We start from the raw sequence: 14,529 nt of genomic DNA, 5'->3' as shown, positions 1-14,529 counted from the left end.
AACAATGGAACTGGAACTTTACGTTTGCTGCAGTGCAATGTCACAACAGTGCCCGAGATTTGTGCTCTAAAGCTTGAAGTGATAGTGAATATCAGGCATCATGACGGCCATTTTAGGACGCAGTGGAGAGCAAGGAGTTGTGATTCAGCATACAAACTAGACCCAGCCTAATGTATATTCTGTAAGAAGGGTAAAAGGAAATATCATTACAACATTGAAAAAAAAATGTTTTTCTCAAACTCCCAGTGCAGACCGAGGGAGCGACACGTCTAAATCTAAATTCTAGATGCTAAAAAATCTCACACTAGCGAATCAATCTTCAAAAAATCTTGCATCTACTTGCATCGCGCATCATCTTTTTGCAGAAAATCTTCAGTCTTCGTAAACAATCTTCTTTCTATCTACTCAGCGTGCGAACAGCTAGGGGGCCTCATAGCCTAGTCAGTAAAGGCACGGTATTACCAAGCCGGAGGCGGCGGGTTCGATTCCCGGTCCGGTCGAGGGAATCTTTCGGGTTGGAAATTTTCTCGACTTCCCTGGGCATAGAGTATCATTGTGCTTGCCACACAATATACAAATTCATGCATTGGTATTGGCATCGAAAGCTCTCAATTAATAACTGTGGAAGTGCATTTAGAACACTAAGTTGAGAGCACGCAATAAGCTAATATGCGCTAAGCAATAAGCTTGAAATGCGAATAAGAAGAAGAAGAAGCGAACAGCTAGCCACAGCAAAACACAATCTTTCATGCATCGTAGTCACCCCCTCGGTACAGACAAGAAAAAATGTCATAAAACAAACTCATTTCCTATTATCCATGCACTTCTAGTACACTAACTAAAGCCTTACCGTCACAATTCGAACATCAATTATCCCAGCACCATCATTCGGAGCAGGAGTTGTAGTGCAGCGTCCAGTTGGGACACAGGTACAGGTTTGATTTGTGCTACTTGATCCATTCGTAAGAGGTATAGGTGAGAGGCCTTAAATTGATTAAAACAATAAAGTAGTTATTTTTGTGACATTTGAATGGTGTGACCACATTGTGGCAGTGATTGAAAAGTTCATGACAGCCCACTATTTTTCTCTTGCCGAACCTAATGAAATTTCACGAACTTTTCCAGCACTTAATTATGAGAATTTACCAGTTTGCAACGGAACAGCACCAGTTAAAATTCCAGTAATAATTCCTGAGCTCACATTTGTCGCTAACTGCCTTGTTAAATCTAATAACCAATCGAAAAAATCGCAAATAAAAATTAAAAAGCAACAATAAGCAGATAGAATATAATCATTAGCTAACTCACCGCCTCCCTGATCGGGTGGTTTTTTGTTATCCGGAAAACTGAATGTTTGAGCATTGGTCCAAATTTGAGGCCCATGTGAACCAATCGATAGCAACACTCCCAGAACAGAAAACGGTATATAGTGTTGCATGTTGCACCAAGTTTTGATCTACACTGAAGATAATATGCTGCACATGACAAGACTAATGCATTGCATGATATGTGCGTTTGAATTGAATGGCATGCAATTATTGAAATGAAAAATGCATCTCTATAGATGCCATCAAGCTGGAAAAGATTTTGACATGACCGAATGAATTAATTATCTAAGTTGCTGTGTAGGTGGTTTTAAACTGTTTTAAATAAAACTTCAAATTGCTGCTTAACCATCAACTCTCGATGGCATTTAACAGTATTCTTGGACTAATTATCGAAAAAAAATAGAGCTCCTGAATATGGTAAAAAGGGGAAATGGATGTAATGTCGGCCTAAATGCCCCTAATTTGGGCCCATACATAAATTCAGCAATCGACTAAATTTTCAATAGCGACCAAAAATATCCATTAGTACCGTCTCAATGACGCGTTCATTTAGATAAAATTGATAAAAAGTATATTTTTAGCGATGGGCCCAAATTAGATCCATAGGCCAACATTAGAGGCATTTCCCCTGTAAAATATTTTCATAACCACGATAGTGTTTCATTCCAACTTCAGAGAAAACAGTGGCACCGGTGGTGTAGTGGTAAGCGTGATAACCTCTCACCCCAGCAGGCCTGGGTTCAATCCCAGTCGGCGCCGCCAGGATGTTCTGAGGCAGAACATCTCTGATCACACCTTCCTTCGGAAAGGAAGTAAAACCGTTGGTCCCCTGTTGATGAGTTGATGGGTCGATAAGTAGGGTCCAGGTGTGGGAGCTGCCTCCCTGGCGTCGGTTCTCAGCACGGAAAACAAGATCGACGGAAAACAAATCAAGGTAACTACGGTTTTTGCCCAAATATTTAGTGGCATATTAAATATAGAACAGAAAAGTACATTTTCTCATTGCACACTGAACAATCTCAAACAATCACTACACAATCAAAGCTAAATAGGCTATTTTGAAACGTCTATTTTGATTTGATTTCAGTGCCACAAATGTTCCTCAAGAACAAGCAATAAAATAAATTTCGTGTGTACTATCTGCTTACCCGAGCAAAGTCTGAGATCAAATTGAAATCTAAATTTGATGTTGTGATTTCGCTGATATAATGATTACTCAGGTTGATGTCGTTTTGGTCGTTTTAACGGTTAAAATATTAAAATTGAGAGCAAACATATCTTCCTGTGACATCACATTGAAAACTATTTCTGCTGTCAGTGAGAGCAAACTGAAAACCAAATTTGCTATCTATTTTTCCTGTTGATTTTTTTTTTTTTTTTCCTTTGGTTTGTTTTTTCCGTCGATCTTGTTTTCCGTGCTGAGCACCAATGCTACCGACGTGCCAGGAAGGCAGCTCCCACACCTGGACCCTACCTATCGACCCATCAACTCATGAACCGGGGACCAACGGCTTCACTTCCCATCCGAAGGAAGGCGTGATCAGAGATGTTATGCCTCAGAACATCCCGGCGGCGCCGACTGGGATTGAACCCAGGCCTGCTGGGGTGAGAGGCAATCACGCTTACCACTACACCACCGGCGCCGTTGTTTTTCCTGTTGATAACAAAACAAGTATTCAATTTGATGTTATGCTAAGGCAATGAAAAAAAAAAAAACCCGTAACAACATATTTTTAAAGAGCAAATGTACAGCAAAATGAAATCTAAATTTGGTATCAAATTTGTCAATGTATAAACTGAAATCAAATTATGATTTCAGTTTGATGTTGATATCAAAACTTGATTTCAATTTGCTGTCATTTTGATGCTGGACTTTGCTCGGGTATCCCTCCCAGGTGGCAAGTTTCCCGAGCAAAGTCCAGCATCAAAATAACAGCAAATTGAAATCAAGTTTTGATGTCAACATCAAACTGAAATCATTTTATTTGATTTAAGTTTACGCAATTAACAAATTTGATACCAAATTTTGATTTTGCTGTACATTTGCTCTTCAAAAATATGCTGTTGCGGGTTTGTTTTCATTGCCTTAGCATAACTTCAAATTGAATACTTGTTTTGTTATCAACAGGAAAAATTGATAGCAGAAATAGTTTCCAATGTGATGTCACAGTAAGATTTTTAATTTTGATATTTTAACCGTTAAAATGACCAAAACGACTGTAAAAAACGAGAAATAAGATTTAAAAAATCATTAAATCGTCTGCAAGGTCAACTTATATCATTCATTGCGGTATTTGCTGCTGTGGATGGGTAATGCAACTAACACACATTAATAAACCAAAAAAAAAATTCAGGTATAATTCCGAAAAAAATGTATCTAAGCTTAATGTTTACATGCATCTGAATTTTATGATGCTATCAACTCTCCCCAACTTAATATTCTCCCTTACACGATGAAAATCTAGAATACTTTTTTTTTTGTTATAGTCACTTTAATACTTTTGTCATTCGTGACTTGTCCGAGGGTGAGATTTGAACTCGTGACTTTGGCGTGAGAGGTAAGGATGTTAACCACTACGCCGGGGTCGCCCCCATCTAGAATACTTCTCCAATACAAATTTCCTAAATTTTCCTCCGTTACTCGATAGTCCATTCGAAAACGAGTTTGAGATAGTTGACTGTATTACATCACTTTGCGGCCGACCGTGAGCGGTTAACGGTGTCACCGGTTGTGAGAGTTCGATTCCAATTGCGACCGTTGGAACTTTTTGTACAATAGAAATGTCCCTATTTAGGGTTTAGTCTATTTCACACTATATTATTGAAACTAAAATCACAAAATACTTTTCAACTCACAACGTTTACTACAAAGTGTAGTCCAGGCAAATACGACAAAACTACTGAAAATTATACTGCATATGCGAACGGTCTATATTGTACTTTCCAAACCAAAAAAATGCTTTCACAAAAACATTAACAAAACTTCCATTAACAAGTTTAAACCCACATAAAAACAAGGCAACACAAAGAGTACATAGGCATTGAATTATCATAGAAAAAACATTTCGCAAACACAAACGGCGAACATTGAATAAATATAATCTAACCATTCAACATACGAACAATGCCTTTGCGAAGAATAGGTAGTTGATCCACATGGCTGCCCACGTTGCGATTATTAATAATTATATACGTGACATATTCTCGGCAGTTGAATCCACAATAACAGCAGAGCCGATGCAAATCTAGTTGCGACTCCAATTTAAAGCATGAACTTGGAAGGATTTGCTTGAAAATACTTGGTTAACGTAAACCTAGAATGTTATGAAAACAATAATATTTGAAAGCAAGGAATCAAGGCGATTTATGGGGAGTAGACTGATGCAAATTTTGACATTTTCGCTCCACAGTACTCATACGGTTCCAAATCGGGTCCTGATTAGTCTCCCAAAATTTGAACTCATTCGATAAGAAACTGACTTGGCACAAACCATTTGAAGTTTATGTGGAAATTACTATAGGAAAACCAAATGTTTTGTTCATATCCATCTAACAATTTACCATATCGCTCTGCTTTGAAAAATGATAACTTAGCTCGTAGAAAATTTTCTCAGCTACAACTTTGTGCTTAACCACTTTTCAATATAAAGTAAGTTATCAATAATTCAAGCCACTAATGTCTTACGATTATGCTCAATCAACTGTTCAGCAGGCAACATTGGTGTTTCTGGTGCTTGGAATAGAGCACAAAAATCATGGCTACTATGTCACACTGCAAGATACAGTGTTGCTCACAAAACAGCTGCTTGAACATGCCATAAGATTATCAATCTCTTAAACAATTAATAACTATTTTATTTGACGTTTGGCTCAACAACTATATTCTGCTAAGTTGAAGCTGAGAAAATTTTCCATAAGTATAGCTTTTGAATTTTTGAACAGTGCAATATGGAAAAAGGTAAGAAGACAATGAACAAAAAGTTTTGATTTCCCATAGTAATTTCCATATAAACTTCAAATGGTTTGTGCCAAGTCAGTTTCTTTGCAAATGAGTTCAAATTTTGGGAGACTAATCAGGACCCGATTTGGAACCGTATGAGCACTGTGGAGCGAAAATGTCAAAATTTGCATCAGTCTAATGGGTAGGGTGAATGAAGCGGAAATAGAGAGTAATATGCCCAATATACACAAAATGTGACTAGTTAGAAAGTGAAAACTACCGATCGATCACTATTCTCGACCAACAATTGAAAAAGGCCTATCAGCCATTGTAAGCCCTATCCTCGCATAGCATATGCCGCTCACGCGAACTAACAGTATCATCGGGTAGAGGAAGCTTTCCCCTACACGATGATGCTATTGATTTGCGTGGGCGGCCTTCGGTTTGCGAGGAATGGACTTACAAAGTTTTGTTTACAAAAGCTTATAGGTCCTTTTCATTTGTTAGTTGAGTATACTCAATGCAGCCTATAGTGCTTTCCCGGATCACCACCCGTCGCCACTAGCAAGCAGATTTGCAAGAAGTTATCAAGTCAGGGCCACATTGCGCAGCTCGAAACGAATATTTATTTGTACTAACGCTTGTTTATTTATTTATTTAATTGGCGGCGAACCAGCCCAAGGCTGAAAGCCTCCCTAATAAAGATAAATAATAATAATTATTATTTATTTATTTATTTATTTAGGTATTTATTTATTTAGGGGAAATGGCTCTAACGTTGGCCTATGGATCTAAGATTTGGCCCATCGCTAAAAATCTGCTATTTATCAAATTTATCTAGTTTAACCATTGGGATGGTAATAATGGATATTTTTGGTAGCTTTTGAAAATTTATGGGCCCAAATTAGGGACATTTAGGCCGACATTACATCCATTTTCCCTATTGTCGTCAATCAGATGTAGACCATCGATTACATGAGGCGTGTTCCTCGGTTTTTACGTTTAGGTGCATACTAATATATTTTTTTCATGTTGTTCGTTAAGAAATTAAATCCAGGGCTGTTACAAGATTTACAAAATTTGATCAACGAAATCCACGATTTCTCAAAAGAAATCCGCTTTATATACTAATTCGCGACAAATAAAAAACTATTTTCATTCCTTAAAAATACCATTTGTTTCACTACTACATGGCATTTCAAGCATATTGCTTTTAGCATATTTGCTTTTTGCCTGTTCTCAAATTAGTGCTCTTTGAAGCACTTCCACATTTTAATTCAGAGCAACATCCTACGCCCATGGAATTCGAGAGATTTTCCAACCCGAAAAAAAAAATTGAACAGAACCGCCTCCAGCATAGACTTTCTTCGTAGCTGCGCCTTTACCGACTGACCTAGGGGAGTATCGTTTGTACCCTTGAGAAAAAAGAAAATTAAAGGGCTGTGTCTTAGACACAACCGCAGTATGACGTAGAACTATGCAAAAATGGTGTATGTCATGCATTTTTGACTATTATACTTTTTTTTTCTCAAGTAGGGTAAATGTTGGCTTCGGCACCCATTGACTGTTTTCGGCAACCAAAATTTAAGCGTTAATTTCACTATGTTTTCCCATCAACACACTTCCCTGAATGTATTCAAACGATTCTTTAGTCTTTCAGCTTCAATCTGTTTATATTTGTACGACCGAGCAATCCTATTATGCCAGATTTTTCTTCAAATGAAGTATACGCGCTACAAAATGGGGCTGATTTCGAGTTGCCGATAATAGAACAGCTGGTTAACACGCAGTTCTAATGGGAAGGTTGCCGAAGAAAAAGAGGCTGCCGACAATAGTCACACTCACCTGAGAAGTTTGGAGCGTTGTAAAATCGCTTTCAAACCGGTTTGAAAAATTCTGTCGATTGGAATGGATAGAGAAGCAAGCAGCAGATGAATGTTAACAAACAGACACTTGATATATGTGCGTAACGCTGACAAAACGCTAATAGAAGTGCGGACGCTGCTTAGATTGACGAGAATACGTAAATTCCCCTATTTCAATGTTATGGTTCAAATCTCGCGACAATTCATGTTAACACTCCGAATACGGTGGGTAAAAAACTTTACGCCGACTACGAAGCCTCCGAAAAACGTGTAACGGCAAGTTTGCAATGGCACAACTTAGCCATTTCTTAATGAATTTCAAAATTTTTGGTACCTTTAGAATTCCTTGGATTTGTAGATAATTTTTATTGTAAAAAGATTGAAAATAGAGTCGTCTACTTTTTTAAAAAGCGAAAAGAGTTGTTACACGTTTTTTTGAAAGGTGTGTTTGTACGGTTTTGCAAGAGGTGCAAGATCTGTAATTTAGATTAATGGGCACAAATGTTCACAATTAGCCAGAATACAGTCATGGTTCCTATATATGGATCCTGGAGATAACCGAACGGTCCTCGAAAAATCCGGAATATCCGTAAAAGTGGTCAATTCATGAACCTGATCCTAGAGCTCTGCGGTTTTTTTGAAAACATTAGGAACTGTGATATAAAAAAAATATTTAGAGTCGTGATATAAACATTTACCTGGATGGCTATGGGACCGTCCTCCGGAAGATCCAGAACATCCGTAAAAGTGGACAATCCATGAAACTGATCCTAGAGCTCCGCGTTTTTTTTTTAACATTAGGAACTGTGATAAAAGAATGAATTTGGGTCATGGACCCAGAAAGTCCAGCGGAAGATCCGGAACATCCGTAAAAGTAATAAATCCACGATCCTGATCCTAGAGCTCCGCGTTTTTTTATAAACATTAGGAACTGTGATGATAGAAAGAATTTGGCGTTGTGACATAAACATGAACCTGGATGTCCATGGGACCGTCCTCCGGAAAATCCGGAACATCCGTAAAAGTAATCAATCCATGAAACTGATACTGAGTTGTGGTGGACGCTCAGTATTTAGAACCAGGTTATGGGTTGATTTTGTTAAAATATTAATCAGCACTACCCATAGATGCCTGTTGCTGTGGATTTTCAGCAACACCTTGTTGTAGACGACTGGTACCTTTTCTCCCCCCGATGGCCTCTCGGAAACATGGAATAAAACCGGAACCACTTGGCCAATCTGTTCCAATTTTTAGTAGACCAAAATTTCGAACATTTTTCTACTCACTGTGAAAATTTCAACCAATTTCATGGTTAAACAAAAAAGTTATACCTATGCAAACATTGCTATTCGTATACCTGTTCGTAAAAACAAAAACTGCACAAGCGCGTTAGGCCCTCCCCAGAAGTAAAGCAGGTAGTGTTCGTTTGAAACGCTAATAACTTTTCGGAGGTAACTCGGATTCACATCCGGTCTTCAGCCAAGATGTTCCCAATACTTCAAAGGTGCTACATTTTGTACACGAAGAAAATCGACCCACTACAGCGCCACCTTGAGCCGCGAATGTGAAAGTGGCTCGCTCCCCCATACATTTTGTCGATTTTCCCCATACAAACTTCAAGCCGTTTGAGCGAGGGGTTCCCGTGAACCAAATGACTTCAAATTTTGGCAGCGTGTTTCTGACCCCCAAAACTACCATTCCAGAGGGTAGCGTTTGAAATTCCAGACTTTGACTTTTTTCCATATAACGCTGAAACACTCTAGTGTTGGTGTTAGATTAGATTAGATTAGACGGCCGAAAAACCGGAATTGAAAGTTTTATATATTTTAATTGAACACCTTTGGTGCGCGTTTAGGTTTTGTGATACTTAAGCTTTAGCCAATTTTATTAATATTTAAAACATAAAATAAATCAATGATTCGCCATTTATTCTGTCACAATTTAAAAATACAGTTCCTTCAAATCATACAAACTATCGTTATACCTAATGTCTTTTGCAATGAAAAATTATTTTTCCTCTACTATAAATCGTATTTCATTTACATTGTATCAAAATTTCCATCGGTTGTGTATACATTCTAGAGTTAATTTATAAACCTGAAATAACTCCTTTTATATCTTCAATCTCCTTTGATTAATAGTGCGTTTCTTAGTTAGCTGATAGGTACTTTCGATTGGTCTATTGTACAGGCTCCAGTAAGAATGTACTATTTGGGTTCGAGCTATTTTGTACTAATGCAATGTCTGAAATTGGACTGGTATTCCCTTTTCGTACGCTGTCTGAAAAATAACCAAATAATGAATTCCTGACTCTAGATATTGATGTAAGCATTACTATCATCAAAAAATTATGTTAACTATTGTCTTGCTGACCGTTCCGTTTCCAACAGGCATTCCCGAACCAATATCCTGGCATGAACAATTCCACGCTTCAGACGTTCTGCCGAGCTGCGACTGCCGGAATATGTGGGACGGATGTCGCGACCCATCTCCTCGATAACCATTAACAGTTGAGCATACTTGGACAGGTTCGAGTTGTTCGGGAAGTGGTTCAAATTGTTGACCGGGGTAACGAGCGCCGATGTGGGCACTGCGGCCGTCGCTGCCGCTGCTGCTGCCGCCGCTGTTGACAAATGTTGTGCCTGAAGCTGTTGTTGTTGGTGTAGCTGCTGCTGCTGCTGTTGGTGCTGCTGGTGATGATTTCCATAATTGTTGTTGGACATATTCATATGACCAGTCGAGGATATCTTGGAACCCATCGGAATTGGAGTTACGGTTACGTCGGTTAGCTTAGATTCAACGGCCTGTATATCAACATAATCCATTTTGTACGTGGAAAACTTTGTTTCCTCAGTTTGGCAAGAATTAATTATAGAAACACGGATAGCCACAAAAAGAAAGCAGAAACAATAGAAACAAATAATGATAAACAAATGAAGCTTTCTTTCTGTAAGCAGCTTGTCACACTTAAAATACATACAAGCATTTGCGTATATACGGCATGAACTGAGATAGTGCACGCTCTTTACTCCAACGGAGTTTTATGATTGTCGTCTGCATGAAAAAACTAACATTTTTTTTTTCTTTGTTTTTCTTACATAAAACTCCAAACAAAAACAAAAACGCTGTCATTAAATTTTAACGAATACACATCAGAATGACATTCACCAATCCGGTAAATTCAGTGTGCGTTGCATAAGCCCGGCGGGGAAAAATAATAGGACCTTTACGACCTTTACAAACCAGCACGGCGAATGAGAACGACTCAAATTTAAGTTTAGTTCACTCATAATCGCCAAAAGTGCAGGAACTCAGCGATGAGTTAATTTGCCTCATGTTTTTCCAGGTTTTTCCAGGATTTTCCAGGGAAAAATTCCTGAATTTGAGAAAAGTAAAGATTGGATTCACTCAGTCTATTGGTACTACTCCGAGACTGAATAAAATTTTCGTCAATTTCCTCATTTTCCGGCAGATTTTTTAGGTTTTCCACAGGAAACCATGAGACAAATTTTACTCATCGCTGAGTTCCTGCACTTTTGGCGATTATGAGTGAACTAAACTCAAATTTGAGTCGTTCTCATTCGCCGTGAGGATGACGCTTTCTAATAGAAATACTCAGAGGGAGAGATATGCGGAGAAAACAAAATACAATTCGCCAGCAGGGATTTGTTCCTAAATTTTCTTGCAACCCTTGCTAGAAGCTAGCATTTCAAATGACTTTTATTTTTGATTCGTGATACGTGCAAAATAATAATTGATTGCATTGCAATATTTTGCACATTTCTTGGTGCCATTTATTAACCAACGGAGATCAATTAATCAATAGAGTAAGAATATTGTTTTTGGTTCCAAAAACTAGTTGAATTTGAGAAGCACACAAAACATAAAGGTGATTGAATTTCTGTTCGATTGCAATACTCTCAAATTTATTCTAGTAAGAATAAGAAATCCTCGGAAAAAATCTAATTGGAATGTTCAATTGGCTCAGATTTTCACAGTTCATTTGGCTCAAAACATTCTCTCCACTCTATTTCTGCTTTCTAAGGCTGTGAACCATTTGCCGAGTTAAATTTAACTCGTGGTTAAAAGTGACATTTCGAAAGTTATTTTCTATGTTCGAAAATCCCCGTGCTGTCGATCGACCGGTTTTCGAGCCACGGTTGTCAAAATTTAACTTCTTGTCTGTCAGAAATAACCATGCTCGGATAGCAGGGTTAATCGATAACTTTTCATCTGTCAAATTTTAACCAAAAGTTAAAATAATCCACCAAATGGTTCAGAGCCTAATACCACAAACGAAGTGACAGACGGAGCGGCTCGAAAACTGTGGTGACTAACCTGCTATTTCAATTTTTCAGTGTACCACATGGCAACACCACTACCATAGAGGTAACTCTAAGACCACTGGGCCCCGAAGAAAATCATTATTATTTTTGGCTCACTCAGTACCAGAACAACGGTCCCAAGCAGTCCCAAACTATTTCACTCACCCCTGCATGTTCTGCATGAATCCACACACCCTGATGTTATCTGTCAAACTTTCATAGCGAATCAAAACAAACATAGTGTAGTACAGTGTTGGAAAAATCATTTTCAAAAAAAGTTCTATCACAGCTCGTTGCAGAGATAAATCCCAACGGAACTTCTCACAAAAAGTTCGCGAACGAGAGATGATAAAAAGTTCATGAAAGCGTAGAGCGAGAGAAATTTTCATTTCGTATCGCGAAAGATCTTTCGTCTCTCCATATCACATCAATTCACACGTACTCGTGATTCGAACCAACCAAATATCCCCTCAGCTTTGTTCTTTTTTTCCAGCGAGTAAAGGTAGGCGATGATCATGCGAGAGTGTCTGTTTGTTTTCTTCTCGTTCTCCGATATTTTTCGCATCCTTCACATTAAATACCATTTCCAGAGAACTTTGAGATTTGGGTGTAATTGCTTTTGTAAACAAACACGTCATTCAGCGATTTCTCACGAATCAAAGCACAATCTAGCGAACTATACTATTCCAAATGAATCATTCCTCTACCTGTCTGTGTTATTAGTTTTTTAGATTGAACTTTAATTCACGAGAAATCGGCGAATTAAGTGTGTGTTTACAAAAGAAATTACGCACTAATCTCAAAGTTTTCCGAATTTATTTATAGTTTTAGTTCTCAATGCAACCAGCTAATAATAGATACTTGTAACCAGTGCTGTAAATTTTCATATCATTCGATTGAAGATGAACCACTACATTCCTCGCCGATAGCTTGAAGTAGCCGGACGTAGTTTGTTCGTGTCTCCGTTGCGGGTATTAGTTTCGTAATCGGTGGAGTTTTTTTTTCCCACCATAGTGGTTTTTTTATATCGCGCGTTTTACCTACCGTGGACGAAGTTCAGTGCCCAAGGCAACCGCAGTCAGCAGAGGAAGTAGCCACCTTTAGCGACGCTATAGGTGGACTATCATCTCACCGTCATCACCTCATCACCACTCCAAAGCAGCAAGCAACAACAACAAAGCAGCAAACGGAGTGGCTGCACCAGCTTACACAGCCGGCACCGGCCGGTGTTAAGTATTCTATACAATAGTCTTCTCTAGCCCATTGCCGCGCTTTTGTTATTGAATTTTGCGCGTGGCTTTGCCCTCTCCCCTGATAGGGTTGTGAGGGCTATAGTGGTGCAACTTCTTGCAACTAATAAAAAGTTTTTTTTTTTTTTTTTGATAATTTTGTTATTGTTTTGTTTGGTTGTTCATACACTGGGCAACAAAATATTAACAACTAGTAGTTAAGTAGATTAATTGGTGAAGGTTTTTTGAAGTATTTTTTTCCTTTTTAAGCGGTTGTGCACCGCGTTTGCGCAACACTTATGGCGTCTTCAGATACCTACGTTGCGCGAACTAGATACTATCAACCGTCTTCGAAAGGACCATGGGTTGTCTTTTTTCGGCCTAAAAATAAACCTTTGAAAACTCTCGACATTTCGAGAGACTTGCTGCGTAAGTATCCGGGAATCTTGGTACATAAAGAGAGATTCAATAAACTGCGTGTAGAAGCACCGACTTATGATGTGGCAAATAAAATTGCTGAACATGAGCTGTTTAGTGTTGAGTACAACATCTACATCCCTTCTCGAGATGTGGAGATAGAAGGTGTGGTCTCCGACGCGAGTCTGAGTGTCGAGGATTTAAAACGAGCATCGGGTTGCTTCAAAAACTCGAAAATCGGTCAGCAGGTACAGATACTGGATGTCAGGCAACTGCATTCAGTATCTTTGCAAGATGGCAAGAAAGTTTATCAGCATTCAGACTCGTTTCGGGTGACTTTCGCTGGTTCAGTTCTCCCAAACTTTGTCAAAGTTGATGGTGCTTTTTTTCCGGTGCGGTTGTTTGTACAGAGGGTATATAATTGTACCAACTGCAAAAGGCTGGGACACTCAGCCAGCCATTGCGGCAACAAAACTCGTTGTGGCAAATGTGGTGAAAACCACAAAGAGGATTCTTGCCACAAAGAATCAGTAAAATGCGCTTATTGTGGCGAGAATCCTCACCCCTTGCAGGAGTGCCCGATGTACAAGCAGCACTCCGATAAAGTGCAGCGTTCAATCTCTGGACGCTCCAAGCAGTCATATGCACAAATGGTGAAGGCTGCATCAGCCGTCCAAGATGAAAATCAATTTTCGATTTTGTCAGCTGAAGAATCGGACTCTGACTCATCCGATGAGGGTGACTCTACGGTGGTACACGCACCTTTGAAAACGAACGGATCCTCAAAACGAAAATGCTCCTCCCCGAAAGTGCGCCGTAAGAAAGCTAAAGTCACTCCCAGAGGATTGCAAAATTCCCAGGGTAATGGGGATGAAAAAATTAAATCGAAGGCTCCTACTGCTCCACTTCCTGGCTGCAGTAAGGATTTTCCGCCATTACCCAACAAAGAAAAGAAAAACAAAAAAGCTGCTCCTCAAACTTCTCAAAAGAAATCCAAGTCCGAACGCGGTTTGCTAGCTTTTTCGGACATTGTGGAATTCATATTAAATATGTTCAACATACAAGACCCTCTTAGAAGCTTAGTTTCTGCCTTGCTTCCAACATTAGAATCATATCTTAAGCAATTGACTGTTTCATGGCCCCTCCTTGCATCAATCATATCTTTCGATGGATAATTCGTCGAACGAGGTTGAAGATATGATCACTGTGTTACAGTGGAACTGCCGTAGTCTAGTGCCTAAACTAGACTCGTTCAAATTTTTACTTCACAATTCTGATTGTGATATATTTGCTCTCTGTGAAACATGGCTTTCTTCCGATAAAGAACTCAACTTCCACGATTTTAACATTATTCGCCTGGATAGAGACGATTCTTATGGAGGAGTACTTTTAGGGATCAAAAAGTGCTACCCTTTCTACAAAATT

General features: G+C 38.8%; 1 protein-coding gene and 1 long non-coding RNA gene across 2 annotated transcripts; both read right to left on the bottom strand.

The window, feature by feature from the left end:
• Positions 1 to 856: 856 nt before the first annotated feature.
• Positions 857 to 1,554, bottom strand: LOC135702075 (uncharacterized). Its single transcript, XR_010517682.1, has 3 exons — positions 1,309 to 1,554; positions 1,147 to 1,227; positions 857 to 984 (listed from the first exon to the last, which is right to left on the bottom strand). It is a non-coding gene; the product is annotated as an uncharacterized LOC135702075 (long non-coding RNA).
• A 7,479-nt stretch (positions 1,555 to 9,033) lies between these two features.
• Positions 9,034 to 10,131, bottom strand: LOC135702074 (uncharacterized). Its single transcript, XM_065223064.1, has 2 exons — positions 9,469 to 10,131; positions 9,034 to 9,413 (listed from the first exon to the last, which is right to left on the bottom strand). Exon 1 carries the CDS (start codon positions 10,109 to 10,111, stop codon positions 9,491 to 9,493), a length of 621 nt encoding a protein of 206 aa, XP_065079136.1. The 5' UTR covers positions 10,112 to 10,131; the 3' UTR covers positions 9,034 to 9,413; positions 9,469 to 9,490.
• Positions 10,132 to 14,529: the final 4,398 nt, after the last annotated feature.

Source organism: Ochlerotatus camptorhynchus, unplaced genomic scaffold, assembly GCF_037179485.1.
Source record: "Ochlerotatus camptorhynchus isolate MF236.1 unplaced genomic scaffold, CSIRO-AGI_Acam_v1.1 ptg000184l, whole genome shotgun sequence".
Lineage (NCBI taxonomy): Eukaryota > Metazoa > Arthropoda > Insecta > Diptera > Culicidae > Ochlerotatus > Ochlerotatus camptorhynchus.
Note: the sequence above shows the minus strand (reverse complement) of the source record. Positions and strands in the feature narration are given on the sequence as shown.

Coding starts and splice junctions, on each gene's coding strand:
- LOC135702074 (XM_065223064.1), bottom strand. CDS start 10,111: ATGTATTTTAAGTGTGACAAGCTGCTTACAGAAAGAAAGCTTCATTTG.